The sequence below is a fragment of the Garra rufa genome, chromosome 9 (assembly GCF_049309525.1).
Source record: "Garra rufa chromosome 9, GarRuf1.0, whole genome shotgun sequence".
Taxonomy (NCBI): Eukaryota; Metazoa; Chordata; class Actinopteri; order Cypriniformes; family Cyprinidae; genus Garra; species Garra rufa.
Window position 1 is genome coordinate 41,245,685 of NC_133369.1, and position 17,399 is coordinate 41,263,083.

The following is a 17,399-nucleotide window of genomic DNA, read 5'->3' on the forward strand; positions in this document are numbered from 1 at the left end:
TATAAGCAATTCTTGCAATTCTTGAAAAAAAAAAATTCTGATATTTTCTTTTAAGAACATTTTTTTATGAAGAAAATAACAGCATCAGGATAAACTTAATAAAAAAAAACAACTTTAAAGTCTCTAGAGCAGCGGTTCCCAATTCCAGTCCTCGCGACCCACCGCTCTGCACATTTTGTGTGTTTCACGCATCGCTTCCGACGTTTGTTCTATTCCAACGTTACTGCCCTTCGAAGTGGACATCACAGGATATTCCGCCATTATTCATTAGTTCAAAGCAAGCGAATGTGTTCCATTTGAAGGTCATTAAAGCGTGCGAGACGTAAATTTAAAATGCATTTATTTACAGATGCACTTATGTCACACTTCTCTAGTAAGTTTCATCTGTGTGTGAAGACGCTACATGCGGTGACGTAGTGCAAATATGTGAATGAATGTTTCGAAGTATAGTAAACAGATTTCCCCCGCTTAGGGAGCAGGGAGCAATGAACACTTTGCAGGGACCATGTCAATCGGATCGCAGTTCCTGCACGGACCTCACTTCTAATGAGCTGGTTATCTGAATCAGGTGTGTTAACTAAGAGAGACATATGCAAAATGTGCAGAGCGGTGGGGCGCGAGGACTGGAATTTGGGAACCGCTGCTCTAGAGTACTTGTGCGGTGCACATGCTAGTAGTATTAGTAGTATTAGTATATTTAGCTTGCTGAATCTGTCCGCTACTTTTGACACAGTTAACCACTGGGTCCTCCTGTCAACCCTATTGGCAAAGGGCTTCTCAGGAACCGCACTCCAGTGGTTTGAGTCTTACCTTTCAGACAGGTCCTTCAAGGTTTCTTGGAGAGGTGCGGTATCCAAGTCGCAACATCTAGCTACTGGAGTACCTCAGGGCTCAGTTCTTGGACCACTTCTTTTCTCTGTCTACATGGCATCACTAGGTTCTGTCATTCAGAAACATGGCTTTTCATATAACTGCCATGCTGATTCTCCCTCTCATTCCATCCTGATGATCTGACGATAGCTGCTCGCATCTCAACTTGTCTAACAGACATTTCTTACTGGATGAAGAACCATCATCTTCAACTCAGCCTTGCCAAGACAGAATTGCTTGTGGTTCCATCAAATCCATCGTTTCATCACAATTTCACCATCCAGTTAAGCACATCAACCATAACTCCTTCAAAAACAGCCAGAAACCTTGGAATTGTAATTAATGATCAGCTGACTTTCTCAGACCACATTGTTAAAACTGCCCGGTCCTGCAGATTTGCTTTATTCAAAATCAGGAAGATCAGGCCCTTTCTTTCGGAACGTGCTTCACAACTCATTGTTCAAGCTCTTGTTCTGTCCAGGCTGGACTATTGCAGTGCTCTTTTGGCAGGTCTTCCAGCCAGTTCTATCAAACCTTTACAAGAAATGCAGCTGCAAGATTAATTTTTAATGAGTCACACCTCTCTTCATCAATTTGCACTGGCTACTAATATCTGCTTGCATAAAATTCAAGGCATTAATGTTTGCCTACAAAACCACCACTGGCTCTGCACCCCTTTACCTGAATTCATTACTTCAGACTTATGTGCCCTCTAGAAGCTTGCGTTCTGCAAGAGATGGGCCTAATATTGCTCAATCCGAACAGCTGAGTCCTTAGCCATCTTCAAGAATCGGCTAAAAGCACATCTCTTCCATCTTTATTTGACCCTCTAACTCTAGCACCCTCTATTCTAACGCTATTCTAAAAAAAAAACTTACACTAGCTTTTCTGTTTTTTCTTTCTTTCTGTATTCTATCTATTTTTAGGCCTGTAACACTAGCTCTCTTTTTCTGTTTTCATTCTATTTTCTTTTTATTTATTATATATATATATATAAAAAAAAAAACTTGATACGTGTAGTTCGTTAGGCTAAATGAGACTTGTCATAGCACTTGCATGTTATTGCTCTTTTGTTGATTTTGATTGCTGCCATTGTCCTCTTTTGTAAGTCGCTTTGGATAAAAGCATGTGCCCTGGTTTAAAGCATAAGCTGAGGCAGATTTGAATCACTACAAAATTTTAATTGTAACTTTTGCATTAAGCACTGGAGTAGTTCTGCATTGGAGATGCTTGTGCGGAATGGGAAGAATTTGTGTCTGTGTGTGTCGCCCATGCAAGCCTGTAATTACTGTCCTAATCACTTGCTCCTTCCACGCCTCTAAAAACACTCACACACACACATGCACACAAAGGTTAATTGTAGCGCTTTGAAAGTTTTAATCCAGCTTTCACTGCTTTCATGTTCAGACCCTCACTGACAATAAACACAGAATAAGTCCCCAGAGTAACTGGATGCCACTCACTGAATTGAACATGCAATGTCTTGTGGTCATTTGACAACAGTGTAGCAAACGACACTGGCTAATGCATGTTTCATAGTATATTTTCTGTACAGTACTGTAGGCAATATGCACTGTGAAAAACGGTGTGCAGATTTGTATTTGCATCTTTTATACAAAATTATAGAACTATGTTTAGTGCTTTTTATTCATGGTGACATGAGACTAAATACCCTTAAAACAATTAATTTTTACAGTTTTAAAAATGTATTTCTGTAAACTAACATGTGATATGAAGGTGGATTTTTATCAAGTGTTACAATGTTAGTCACATTGGGCCAGATTTACTAAACAGGGCAAATTAGCATTAGAGTGCAATTCCATACAAGCGCTGATGGGAGAGGAAAATTCTGCGTGTGATTTACTGACAGTGCGCACTAGTGTTGTAGTCAAGACAACCTAATCTGAGACCAAGACCAGTGTGTGTCGAGACCAAGAGAAAACCAAGACCAAGGCAGGGTGAGACCGAGTCAAGACAAAGGATCCACATTTAGTGGTTGAGAAATGTCTTTTTTTAATCATTAAATAAAAATAGAATAATAGGACACCTATAGAGCTTTTGCTAATAAATGAAATCTCTAACAACAAAATTCATCTTTGCACTACAGTGGTGGCACAGAAGCCGCATCTGAATTGGTACAATTACAAATGCATAAATAATGTTGAAAATAATGTTTTGAAACCAGAAATTTGTTTATTAAATGTTTGTATAAAAGCAATATCAAATTTGTGAAAACAGTTCTCTTGCTCTTTATATTGTATCATATTATAAAATAAAAATCCAGATCTCATACAAGCACTTTTTTGCAACAATATCTTGAATTTAGTGGGTATATGTGTTAATTTTGGTGACATTTTTGACATAATCCCACAAAAATTTCTGACCTGGCATAACACTATCAGTGGTTCTCAGCCAGGGGGCCTCAACAAACTTCCAAGGGGGCCTTAAGATGACTTAAAATTAGGGATGCACTGAATGTTCGACAACCGAAATTATACTGAACAATGATGTGACGCGATCAAATAGAGGTGTGCACTAATGCAGCAAACATGTCGGCAGTGTGGAAGCATTTAAAACTGTCTGAGAAAGAGCCAAAACATTACATTTGTACATTAAAACACATGCACATGATTCAAGAAGGGGGTAGGGGGGCTTAATAATGGGCAAAGAATATTATTTTACTAGCTTATTAATTTTAAGTTAAATTGTGCTTTGTCGGTAGGCTATAATGTCTACTAGAATGTCAAAAATGTTCAGTGTTAAATAAATATTTTTAAATTGTTGTTTTGTAATAGATTTTTTTTTCTTTGAAAAACAAGACAAAACTGTAAAAAGCAAATATTGGCTCTTTAATTTATTCAATGGTGAAAAAAATTGGTAAAATACATGGGGGAAAAACCGGGTTCGGTAATCCTTTGGCCTTCGGCCCAGTGTGTAATTTTGTTCGGCTTCAGCTTCGGCCAACAATTTTCATTTTGGTGCATCCCTACATAAAATTAGTTAAAAAAAACACAAAACAAGCATTAACCTAACTAAAATGGGTAAAAATCCAATACATTTCTTAGTCTTTGGTTATTTTTATAATGAATGTATATCTTTCTAGTCATGCTAAGCTCTAAAATGTTTTGAGTGAGTGGAGGAAGGCCTTCAGATACTGTGTTGGGCAATAAGCAGGGTTCCCGCGGGGTCTTAAAAATTCTTAAAAAAAGTCTAAAATTTAAAAATCACAACTTAAGGCCTTAAGTCTTAAATTTGCTGTTCTAGGTCTTAAATAATTTTACACAGGTCTTATTTTTCCGATGTCCATGTAACGCTACCTCTAATGCTCATTTAAATTCTCTTTTTGTTGTTTCCGTGGTGTTGTAGTTCTTTATTTCACTATTCCAAATATAATTTGCTGTATTTAAACTACAAATGAGAACAACATGCAATAGCCAATCAGCTTTCTGTTATTGGCGCGAGTCTCTCTCGGATTGTAACGCAGAAGTAAAATGGATTTAACTTTTTAGCTATGAGGAAGTGCAAGTTTAGCGATACTTAGCTTGAAAAAAAAAAACTGAATATAGGGCTTGGCTAAGGCCAGTTGCTAACAACTGTAGATTTTTTTTCTCTGTGGAAGTTACTGCGTCTTCAGACAGAATCGCAGTAGCAGAATACAGGTCAAACTACCCTTTTCTGTATATAATGTTCTCAATAATAATAATAAATATAGGTCGAGCTATCTGACCGCCAGCCTTCGAGATACTTTTAAAAAAATTTTTTTTCTTGCCCGACCGAACAAACCGCCTGATTAAAACTGAAGTGACAAAAACAACTAGCGAAGCATAGAAAGGCAAGAAAGATTCCTATTTTAATACATTCAACGTAAACAGAAATTGATAATGGATAGTGTATTTCTGGTCTATTTGTGAGAAACACACTGAGGTAAAAATAGTTTATTTATAACATGATATAGTTCAGTAATATACCAAGTGAGCTTTTTGCTGAAAATTCTCACATTTACAAATGTTAAATTAATTTTAGCTCAGTAAACAAGTAGTTAGTCAAGTAGTTACTTACATATTATACAAAATATTTCAACTGTTTTGTTCTGTTTCACCAACGAAAATAGTTCCAAACAAGGATCGCATTTTTTTTTTTACATCAGATATTTCTAGTGGTACTTTTATGGGGATATTTTGTGTGGAATAGTATCTGCTGATATGAAAAGTGCACTGTATATCATAGTAATAAATTTAATTTATGACAGCCATGAAATTTTGTTTACTTTTTGCATTAAACACATTAAATATTACATGTATGCATGTAATATAACGTATATTTCCATTACAGGTTTAGGTCTTAAATTTCATATAAGGTGGTATTAAAAAGGTCTTAAATTTCACTTGTTCATATCTGCAGAAACCCTGAATAAGGGAGCATTGAAGTCAAACATTTTCAGATCCACTGGTATAAATCAAATGATTTATTTTTGTTATTTAGATATTTAATTAGTTATTAATTGCATTTTAAGGAAGTTTTGTATCCATTCACATTAATGATAGTTGTAAATAAATCAGACGATATACCGGCAATTTAGTGATTTCCTTGGAGTTGTGGTCTTGAAACAAAAATTGGTCTGAGACAAGACCGAAATGCGGTCAAAACTGAGACAAGACCAAGACCTCGAGTCTCGAGTATTACAAAACTAATGCACACAATAAAGAATACAGACGCTGCCAGATCATTTTCATAATGACCAGCGCAGTTTACCAAGAGCATGCACAAATTACCGCCTACTTTAAAACGTGCTTTTTTGGGCATTAAATAATGGCGCAAATACCAGTGATTTGATGAGCTCAAACGTTAGTAAATCACGTTGTGTGATTGATTTTAACACTCTCTTCCCATAAAGGGAAACTCCTACACATGCATATTCAGTAAAAATAAACATGTGCTTGCCTGTTCAGTGCTAATTCTTCACTGCGCAAAAGGCGGTTTCCATTGGCGCAAGCTGTTAGTAAATCTGCCTCATTGTCTCTATGCCATGTACTATTCAATTACACTATTGTTTGTAAGCTTCCTGTGGAATTATTAAATAGTTTTAAATTTTTTCTTTTGTTAAGTACCAATGAGAGTGCAGTGCATGGTTTAAACCTGAAGATTTCTAGCAGTGAAAATGTGCTAAAAGTGCACAGACTCTCTATGTGGCTTAGATGGAGCAGTATTTGTGTAGTAACAGCAGGAATAGCTCTTGAGAACATGTGGAATGCAGAGCGTGTTTTTGGGAGTGTGGTTTAGATGACTGATGTAGCCACCGCTTAAAGTGCCTTTTCTGGGCAGTAATGGCTGTTTCTCTCTTTAAGTAAACAGAGCAGTTGCTGCTGACATGGAAGATGAGGTTAGCTGGTTAGGGTGAGTTTTTGTCAGAGGGTTGGTGATGTTTACACAGAGATAACTTGAGCTTTACGCAAATGGAGCGAGAACTCTGAGGGGAGACTAATGCTACATTTAGACCTGGAAGCAGAGGTGTATTTCAAACACTTCCAGCTTATAGGTCATATTTCATAAAGTGTGTTGCCGGTCAGAAGCATTCAGTGCAACAGCTACCATTGATTTCAGTAAAAGCTTTTTGGATGAATTTGACAAAAACAGGCCCAGGTCAGATTTCACTCTAAAACAGCAACGACGACAAAAACGAATTATATTTTAAAATACAGTAAAAACAGTTACATTGTGAAATATGATTGTAATTTAAAAGAAACATTTTCTCTTTGTATTATTTTTAAGTTTTAATTTCTTCCTATGAGGGCAGTGCTGAATTTTCAGCCATTACTGATGAATAGAAATTCATCAAATAATCCAGAACAACATTTTTTTGAAGTGCAAGTCTTTTGTAACATTATAAATGTTTTTACTGTCACTTTAGATCAATTTGATCCTTGCAAAATAAATGTAGCAATATTTTTTATTTTTTCCCGACTTTTAGTATTCTGTGCACTGTAAAAAAGTTTCACCAGATTCAACTTAAAAACCTAAGTTTAGCAGCTGCCTTAAGTTTTTAAGTTAAATCAGCTTAAAACTACAAGTCATTTTAGCTTATTACAATCAAAATTGATTTAACTTACGAGTTTAAATAACTTAAGTTGATTTAACTTAACATTTTAAGGCAGCTGCTAAACTTAATTTTTTAACTTGAAACTGGTGAAAACTTTTTACAGTGTGGTGATTTTTAGTAGTGTAATACTGGAATAATTACTTTTTTTTAACATTTTACTTAGTTAAAAGTAAATTAGTAATGTTTTTCTTCCATTTCTTTCAATTTCTAATGTTTTTAAAATATAACATTTCTGTACGAGTTGTTTTCTGTACTACCTTCTCCTCTGTAGTATGATTCATGTGTCAGTGTAAATGTGTAACTCTAAGATATTCTGTTCCTCTTCTTTTTTGCTGCCACGCATGTCAGAGCTCAACCCTGCAGGTGAGTGTCAATATGTTCAGCTGTAGACAAACACTTTAATATTCAGACTTGTTCATAAAAACACACATAGCACAGGGCGTTTATAATACACATTTACTGTAGTAGTTGATGTGTCCAGTAGGGGGTAGGGGGTGACAGCATCACACAGGTGATGATATTCCCCATCATTTCCCAAAGTGAGAGTATATCATGTCCTTCTTTGCTCTAAAGCAGCGATTCCAAAACTCTTTTTGTCAGCCCAATCCCTTAGACATAAACAATGTATTTTAAAATTAAGTAATTTTAAGTTTCAATAATTTCAATAACTTTTTATGGTCAAGTAAGCAGATAAATGCAAGTAAACTGATAAAATATTTAAGTGTTTAAAATTGGTTTTATTTGACAATTATTTTAATATACTGTTTAGAGCTGCGAGACTTGGGCAAACAATCATATTGTGATTATGTAGTCGTGTATGGTGATATGAAATGCAATATGATAAACATTTTACTTGCTGGACTTTAAAGTGGACTTAAACTTCTTTTCAGTTCTGGTAGTGTCTTAGTCCACATTGCATTCACACCGGTGTTATTAGGAGCCAAAAAAATTAAAAATAATAATTATTATTTATAATTGACTGTAATTATACAAATTAATAATATATAGATAATATTATAAAAAAAATATTTAAAATATAACTACATCAAGTTGTGATAATATAAAAAATTTTAAATTCTTCACTTTCAAAACCTTCAAGTTTATATTGGTAAAATGTGACCCTGGCCTTAAGTAGCACGGGTATATTTGTAGCAATAGCCAAAAAAATACATTGTATGGGTCAAAATTATCGATTTTTCTTTTATGCCACAAATCATTAAGATATTAAGTAAAGATCTTCCATGAAGATATTTAGTAAATTTCTTATCGTAAGTATATCAAAACTATTTTTATTAGCAATATGCATCGCTTAGAACTTAAAGGTTGTATCAGCGATTTCTAGCCTGAAACATAAAGTGTCAAATTCAGCTGACCTTTCTTCACGATCCGCTCGCTGCCTTCCCCATAAATTGTCTGTGAAAAAAACGCGTCTCTCTGGTCAGCCTAGGGTCCGAGATATGCCAAAAAAACAATCGGTGCTACCAACCATTCCACAGATTAACAAACAGTGTTCCAACCAATCAGCGTCAGGGGTTTGGTGTTGTGGACTTTCGCTCCGCCTCCCTCACATCCCTGCACCAGTAGGAAAGTCCACAACACCAAACCCCTGACGCTGATTGGTTGGAACACTGTTTGTTTATCTGTGGAAAGGTTGGTCTTTAGGCTGACCAGAGAGACGCGTTTTTTTCACAGACAATTTATGGGGCAAGCAGCGAGCGGATCGTGAAGGAAGGTCAGCTGAAATTGACACTTTATGTTTTAGGCTAGAAATCGCTGATACAACCTTTAATTTGGACAAATTAAAAGCCGATTTTCTGAATATTTAGATTTTTTTTGCGCTCTCAGATTCCAGATTTTCAAATAGTTGTATCTTGGCAACTCGTATTAATATTGTCCTATCCTAACAAACCACACATTAATGGAAAGCATATTTATTGACGTAAAAAAGTAATGTCAACTTATGATATCAACTTCACTGCCTATTATGTGAATTTATAAATAAGGTGTACCAAGCAGATGTTGGGTTCCCAAATGCAAAGTAAACTCAAAGCACATTCAGAAATGTTCTTCATTTGCTGTGAACCAAGCTGAAACTCTAAAAACACAAGATCTTGAGTTCTGCTCTTCACTCTAAAACATGCAGCTCAACAGACTACACTGCAAAAAATGCTTTTCTTACTTCGATTTTTTTTGTCATGTTTCCAGCCAAAATATCTAAAAAGTCTTAAAACGAAAAGGATTTTCTAGATGTAAAAATTATTGCCTTGTTTTCAGAAAAAAGTCAAAATTAAGTGCATTTTTGCTTGAAACAAGCAAAATGATCTGCCAATGGGGTAATGGGGTTAATTTTGACTTATTTTTTTCTAAAAACAAGAATTTTTTTTTTACTTGTCTAAAAAATCCTTCTTGATTTAAGAATTTTTAGATATTTTGGCTGGAAACAAGACAAAAACTCAAAGTAAGAAAAACATTTTTTGCAGTGTATATAATTAAATCGCAACATTTACTTAAATAATCGCACTAAGATATGTTACAATGCCACTATTATTTGTATTTTTTAATGAACCCCCATTTGGGAAACCCTGCTCTCATGACATTAGCTCAGTGGTGTATGGCCCTGTTGTACAGGTTTAAATTACCTAAACAGACATAACAGGAAAACATTACTGAAACTCCAGATGCACTGATCCATGACAAAAACTGATCCCATGTGTTTGTGAACAGTACATAGGTACTTGTCTATTTTTCCAACATCACTGAACTTTTATTCTTGTTTTCAAACTCAAGTCTCTTCCGCCTACTCATTATTTCCAAAAAGACTGAAATTATTAAAGACTAGTCTGAAAATTGAAACTGGAAGTTGTCTTTACCTGAATGACTTGTGTATTGCCTTGTTTTTGTGTTTGTTTTCACTCTGTCAGGAATCCCTCGAGTATCTCAGTGTAAATTCAACCTGCCTCTTCGGTTAGTGTGCTACCCCTCCTCAGCTATCAAAAATGCCAAGTACAAGATCACTGTGGACACCAACAAACCTCCTGTCAACCTCACTGAAGTCTTCCCAGGTACCACAGCCAAAGATATTTTTTGCAATTTTATTTTATCCCAGCCATCTCTGAAAATGATGGATGAATCATACAAAAACACATTCTGGCACTTCCTTGCCAAAAAGTCAACCATCGACCATAATCTTTATGTCTATTACCAACACTACTATTAAGTTAAAATGAGTATAGGAGTCGTGGGTTGAACTTAAGCAAATACTCATTTACAACAGCAACAGCTGTAAAAGTAAACATAAGTATATATTTTTGATATATTATTAAACATGGTATGTTTCTATGTGTGTGGCAGATATTTAGTGGGTGTAGTATAAGGCTGTTAGTTGTTAGGGCTTTTGCAATAGAGGACCTCAAACAGAAGAAATCTATAATCACCTTTATAAATTCAAAATATTTTGTAATGTAAATAAATAACTTAAATGGCACTAATTATGCCCCTTTTTTCAAGGTGTAAAATTGGTCTTGGGTGTCCCCGGTCTGTGCACTGCAAAAAATGCTTGTCTTAGTATTTTTGTCTTGTTTCTAGTCAAAGAAAACCTACAAATTAAATAAAGATGCATTTACTAGATAAGCAAAATGACATAGGATATTAAGTGTTTCCAGGGAAAAAAAAAAAACTAAATTAAGTGCAGGTTGTTTAAAATAAGCAAAATTATCTGGCAGTGGGGAAGTAAAATACTTTTGTTTTAAGAATATTTTACTTTCCTCACTGGCTGATCTTCTACTTGTTTCCAGGGGGAAAAACTAAATTAAAAGAGTAGTTCACTTCCAGAACAACAAATTAACAGATAATGTACTCACTACCTTGTCATCCAAGATCCATGTCTGTTTTTCTTCAGTCATAAAGAAATCGTTTTTTTAATATAGTCCACATAATGGACTTCTATGGTGCCCTCGAGTTTGAACTTCCAAATGCAGTTTAAATGCAGCTTCAAAGGGCTCTAAACTACACTGTAAAATCTAATTAGTTGGGCTTACTTAAAAAAAGCATGGAAACCGATTGCCTTAAAACAACTAAGTAAAGTGAAATAGAAATAATATGTTGTACTGACAAATGCTTAGTTAGTATAGTTTACTTACATGAGAGTTCTAGCAACTAAAAAAGAACTGTAGGGGCTACTTGATCCTTTACTTAAGGTTTACTCTTGACTTAGTATAGCTACTCACTGACTCCCAGAGTGCATTGCAGCATGCATAAATTATGCATTTGGTTTGTTTTACTGTTGTTATTTTTATTTGCTAAATTTATTTACTGTCTTGTGTCAATAGTAGCACAACAAAAAGAGCAAATAAAATAATAAAATGGTTATTGTCACAATTAATAAAAATAAATAAAACTGAATTGTTACCATTGTTGTGATTAGCGTGCTGAATGTTGAAGTCTGTCTGTGACTTGAGCACATAACCACATATAGTTAATGATAATCGCAACCCAAATGGGTGTATTAGGGTGTTTATGAATATGAAGAACAATGAAGTTTTAAAAGATCATCAGTAAACATTAAAAATATATAAGCTAATGATTTATTAAAATAGGTTGCCTTTTAAAAGCAACCTGCATATAACTTTTTGTCCCTTGAAATCAATACTTATGATTCCATGTTGCATTGCTACATCAATAGAAACAAAATTAAAATAAAATAAATAAAGTTCCAACTGCCCAACCAAAGGGACCATTAATCACTATGATGGTAGGTACAAAAAACATTTTATGAAAATTAACATCAATTTAGGTTAATGTGATGTTCTTTCAAATATTTCAGTTGTATTGAAACAACATTCATGATGACTTTGGGAAATAAGTGAATGTAAGTTGTGAAAAATAACTGCAGATTAACTATTGACCCACCTCAAAAACTTTTATTTTCTTCTTCTTTTTTATTTAGGAAATTAGCAACATATTAGTGCACTGCTGCCTCTCACTGGTTTCTTAATGTCATTGGTTCCTTTGTGGCTACTTGAATATTTTAAGTAAGCGTCACTCAAAGCAGTAAGTAAATTGTTTTACTTGCCTTGAAAGTAGCTGTAACTTAATACAACCTAGTAAGTATAGCAACTAAGTAAAGATAACTAAGTAAATCTAAGTAAGGTAAACTATTGGATTTTACAGTGTAAGGTTCTTATCTAGCAAAACAATTGGTTATTTACTAAATAAAATTACATTTTATATACTTTTTAAATTCAAATGCTCGTCTTGTCTAGCTCTGCGTGAACACTGTGTATTCCAGTTAAAGACAGTTAGAGTATGTCGAAAAACTCCCATCTCATTCCATCCCATCTCCAGTGTTTACAAATTGAACAAGCAAAAAAGGTCAACTGGAAAAAAATGTAAAACAGTGATGTAGGGCAATTTTGATGTTGGAGGAGAAAATGAGATTAAGTTTGAAAATGAGTTTTTCAATATACCCTAAATGTCATGAACCAGAATACACAGAGTGAACGCAGAGCTAGACTTGACGAGCGTTTGAGGTTTAAAAGTATATTAATTGTATTTTTTTTTTAGAAAATAACTGTGTTTCGCTAGATTAGTCCCTTCTTCCTCGGCTGGGGTTGTTTAGAGCCCTTTGAAGCTGCATTTAAACTGCATTTTGGAAGTTCAAACTCGGGGGCACCATAGAAGTCCATTATATGGAGAGAAATCCTGAAACGTTTTCCTCAAAAAACTAGAGGAAAGCTCAGACAGAATCGTAATTTCTATTCATTTTGTACTTATTTACTGCTGAGCATTAGATGTAAAAAGCATTTTACGGATGAAACAAAGCTAATAAACACATGATTAAGACAGTATAGGATGTGTATGTGATTTTCATGAGATTCTGCCTATTTTCATATTAATACAGTGTGTTTACATGAGAAATGCTAAGCAGATGTAGTGATTAGCTTGATATAAAAGGCTACAAATAACATATTCCAGCATCATTATATGGCCAAAACACACATTAGACCACAATCTAAAGTTACAAACACTTAAAAGTGAGTAAAAGTGGAATATAAATCTTATTTATTGTCTAATGTAGCATGATGCTACAGTGTGCATGAATGGTCATGTAACACAGATTTTTAGTGTAGTTTGGATGATCTTTTCTAAAACGCACTGTAAAACGCAGTTTTAAAACAAAAACGCACCAGTGTAACTAACATTACATCTAAGGGGGTAGGGCTGCTTTCTACTACAGACTGCTCCATATTTTTCAAATCGCTCTCGCTATACTGTAATGTCAAACACTGATCGATCTGCACAGCTTCAGGTCGAAAACATTTAATGCTGCATGCTTATTGGCTCACAGACATTGACGAGATAAACCCCTTAGGTATCGAAGTTTGGTACCGAACGACAAGACGTTTTTCAGTACTCAATGGAATCAAGACAATTCTGTGCCTAAAAGTATTGATCTCGATACCAGCCCTAATTATAACATCTGGAAAATGTAATTTTTTGCGGCGTGTCTAAAGAAGAGCTGTTTTGGTGTGTATCACTTTAAATGTAAATTAGCTGCATATTCCCGCCCCGTCTTCAGAAGAGGGTGTAGCATGTATATCTCTGCTTTGCAAACTGCTGTTCAGCCGTACATATGGGAAGCCAAACACACCGAAAGTGGGACAAAATGCAAAACTGTGGCAATGCAGGACTGTCAGTCAGCAGCCGTGGGTGGAGCCTAAACAATGTGACATCACACTTCTTTGAGAATCAAAACCGCATGCCTAATGAGACTGGTTTGGCTTAATAAGGATTAAAAAATAAGGAGTGGGTGGATATTTATCATTGTAGGGATTTTGAAAAATAGGTGCTCTTTAATTGGTACATCGGATGCCTATTTTCCAAGTTGGTATGATTCTTTAGGGTCTTTATGAAATGTCTGTAATATACTTTGGTTAAAATTCCTCAATGGTTGTGTGAAACAACACACGTTTTACCGTTTTACCACGAAAAACAGCTCTGTTCACAGTGAGCAGTTTAGGTGTATGTCTCTTTAAATTAGAATAAGCTACTGCTCATCCCACCCCTCTCTTCTGTGGGACGTGTCTACAGAAGACATGTGTGACATGACTTTTAACTGAATTTGAAATTCATTATCAACTCTACAAAAACGTGATTTATAATTATGACAATTTTCATTTTAGAAAAGTACATGTACATTTTTTAGGAAAAAAATAAGAAAAATATTAGGGCTGTCGATTTATCGCATTCATCTAATTAATTACTTATGGTAAAAAAACATGATAAAAATTTTAACACAATTAATGCATCCACCCCACCCCCTCCCCAAGACCTTTAGACGTCTCTGAGCAACACACAGAGGTGATTCGTTCTAAATGAAACGGTGTTTTAAACACATCAGGTGAACCAATAATTCAATGGCCCGGTCATAAAGAGTGACAATTACTTAATTATTTAATGAATTATTAAATGAATCAGCAACTTGAACGAATCAAATAAATGAATGACTCAAAAACTACAAAAATTTGAAAATATAAAAAAAGAATAGTTCACCTAAAAATAAAAAAAGGAGAAGAAAATAGAAAAAAATCTGAAAAAAAAACCCTTAATCTATTTTTTGTAATATTTTGTAAATATATTTTGTATTTAAATGATCTTTTGGGGGTGATTTCTCAGCCAAATTTGGTGTGCAATTAATTTTTCAATTAATTAGATTAATTAATCACCACATAGTGTAATTATTTAGATTAAAAATTTTAATTGATTGACAAGGAGCACAAGTAAACATAAATTTGTTTAAAACTGAAAACGTATACAGTAAAAGTATAATTCTATTATTATATGTAGTGTAATTATGCCGTATAATTACATTAGTGTAATTCCCACATTTTCACATTATTGGTGAGCAGTGGAGTCAGTGTTCTGTTATCTGAGTGAGTGCTGTAGACAGGGCTTGGAAAAGCATTTTTCGGAGATAATGTGAGGCCTGAGCTTTGGTCAGATAAGGAACAATCCGCTGTGCTCCGGCGTCCTGCGTGCTGATAAGAGACTATCTCTGTCTGACATCCGTTCAGCCACTCTGCATGAGAATCAGAAGCCATCAGGAGGGACAGACAGACAGAGACGGCAACACGCGTCTGTGTTCTTGGGGGAAAGGACACTAAAAACAATTGTAGTTTTTGGATATGTACTACCACTAGCATGCTATTATTAATATTGTTCAGTACACTGGAATACAGTAACCCTGAAAGGCATTTGGACACTTTGGAAAACTGTAAAATGTGTTTAAAATGTCATTGCAATATACAACAAAATATCAGAGTTTATCAAAAAAATAAGTTTTGATCACTTAAATGAAAATTTCCAAACTTTCAGTAGTCCACATTCCGCTTAATACAGGTGTTTCTGGTAGCAATATACAGTAGCTGTGTATACAGACAAACATATTATTATTAGCTTTTAAGGCTGTCAACTGATTAAAACAATTTAAGTTTAAAATATATATTTCTTTTAAAAAATATTTTATTTGCTCAAATTTTGGTATAGCAAAAACTATTGTAAATGTTTTATGTTAATAGTTTTTAGTTTAACTTTGAAAAAAATAAACAGATAACCTAATCAAATAACAATATAATTTTTTTTATTTTTTATTAAAGTAATACATAATATATTATTATAAGGTATCAGTTACTTTAGTTCAGCACAAGCTCCATGAATATGTGTAAACTCCTGCTATATTCAAAAAAGCTTCCTACACTGCACAGTGAATCTCTTATTTATGCTTTTTTGGTTATAATGAAATAATTTGTAGGTATGCCAAACTCAGACCTCACTGAACAAAACCTATTATTGAACAGATTGGCTTAAACACCTCTGTTGTCATTGCATTCACATGCTCAACAGCAAAAACAAAATAGAAACCCTTGACACTCTTCACAGAGCGTGCACATAAATATATACAGGAGTGTTTAAAAAAAAGCATCTGTCTGTGAGCCGGTACTCTGTACTACTGCTGCCACAGAAAGGCTGGTATGGTTCCATTTTACTAGTGCTTTTTGTAAGAGCAACAAGAAAGTACACATTGCACAGTGTATCTGTCGTTCTTAAACAAAGATAGAAATAAATGGAGAAATTTGCTGTATGTTACATTATTTTGTACTGAATTTCAATTCACTGTGTTTCTGGGTTTCAGATTTCTCTGAGAAGTCAGAAAATAATGACAGCAGTGCTTTGGGCTTCCAACTCATTACAGGCTCCAGAGTCATTGTGCTCGCCTCCAAAACGTCCCGTGAGTTCTCACACACCAGCACATACATGCCCAACCTATGCCAATGATTTTTTTTATTTTAAGATTTCTGAAAAATGTACATTTTCAGACTCCTTCTGCTGTACAGTGTTCATTTAAACTTCACCAAATTTGATCCTGGATCATTTTATTCAAAACTTGTGTATTAGATGTTTTCATATACAGACATCTTTTCAGTGCCCTGTTGAAACAAAACATGGTATACAGTTGAGGTCAAAAGTTTACATACACAATGCAGAATCTGAAAAATGTTAATTATTTTACCCAAATAATGCGGATCATACAAAATGCATATTTTTTATTTAGTACTTACCTGAATAAGATATTTCACATAAAAGACGTTTACATATAAAAAATAAAAAGCTGAATGTATAAAAATGACCCTGTTCAAAAGTTTACATCCCCTTGATTCTTAATACTGTGTTGTTACCTAAATCATCCACAGCTGTGTTTTTTTTAGTGATAGTTTTTCATGAGTCCCTTGTTTGTCCTGAACAGCCTCGATCAGACAGAACCCCGGGCGCCTCGCATTTTAGCCACCTGCTGCGCCTGCTTAGTGCCTGAAGTTGAAAAAAAAAGCAACTCCGAGCGGAAAAACGCCCGACGTCATTAGTGTTTTTTTTCCATTGTCCAATCGAATGAATGTCCAATCAAAATTTAAGCCTTCTGTTGTAGTGACGAAAGATTACAGTTGCTTAGAAAGTCCGGAGACTGCAAAAATGGAGGAGAAACTTTTGGTTTCGAAGTTGTATTTTTTAAGGTTTCTGCTACTATGACAGTTTACTTAACAGCAAAAACCAAAGATTTTAGAGCGTTCCCACTACACAGCAAAATCCCCAGTGTTAATTTAACACTCTGAGTGTGGACACATATAGACACTGAAGCAGTGTTGAAGTTAACGAGATAATTAGGTGATTAATGAAGTGATGATTGATCATTATTGAAGACACCTGATGTTAATAAGCGGAATCACCAAAGGAGAAAACCAAAATTTTTAAGCAACCATTATAGTGGTCAGTGTTTGCATTAGTTGGACTCTTGACCCTTAAATTTTTAATACTAGATTTTGTTTGGCTGCTGTATTTGAGTTAAAACAGCCAGACATAAGCTCATGCCATCAGGTAATGA

At 34.6% G+C, this 17,399-nt stretch overlaps 1 protein-coding gene across 2 annotated transcripts in view; it reads left to right on the top strand.

Moving 5' to 3' along the window:
- bbs9 (Bardet-Biedl syndrome 9) overlaps positions 1–17,399 on the top strand; it is a 192,547-nt gene that overhangs the window by 43,225 nt on the left and 131,923 nt on the right. Inside the window, exons 15-17 of one of the 2 annotated variants that reach the window (XM_073846720.1) lie at positions 7,316–7,330; positions 9,889–10,029; positions 16,158–16,253. In XM_073846720.1, the coding sequence (XP_073702821.1) occupies positions 7,316–7,330; positions 9,889–10,029; positions 16,158–16,253 (252 nt within the window). The remainder of the gene's footprint in view (positions 1–7,315; positions 7,331–9,888; positions 10,030–16,157; positions 16,254–17,399) is intronic. The other variant, XM_073846721.1, reaches the window with a different exon arrangement.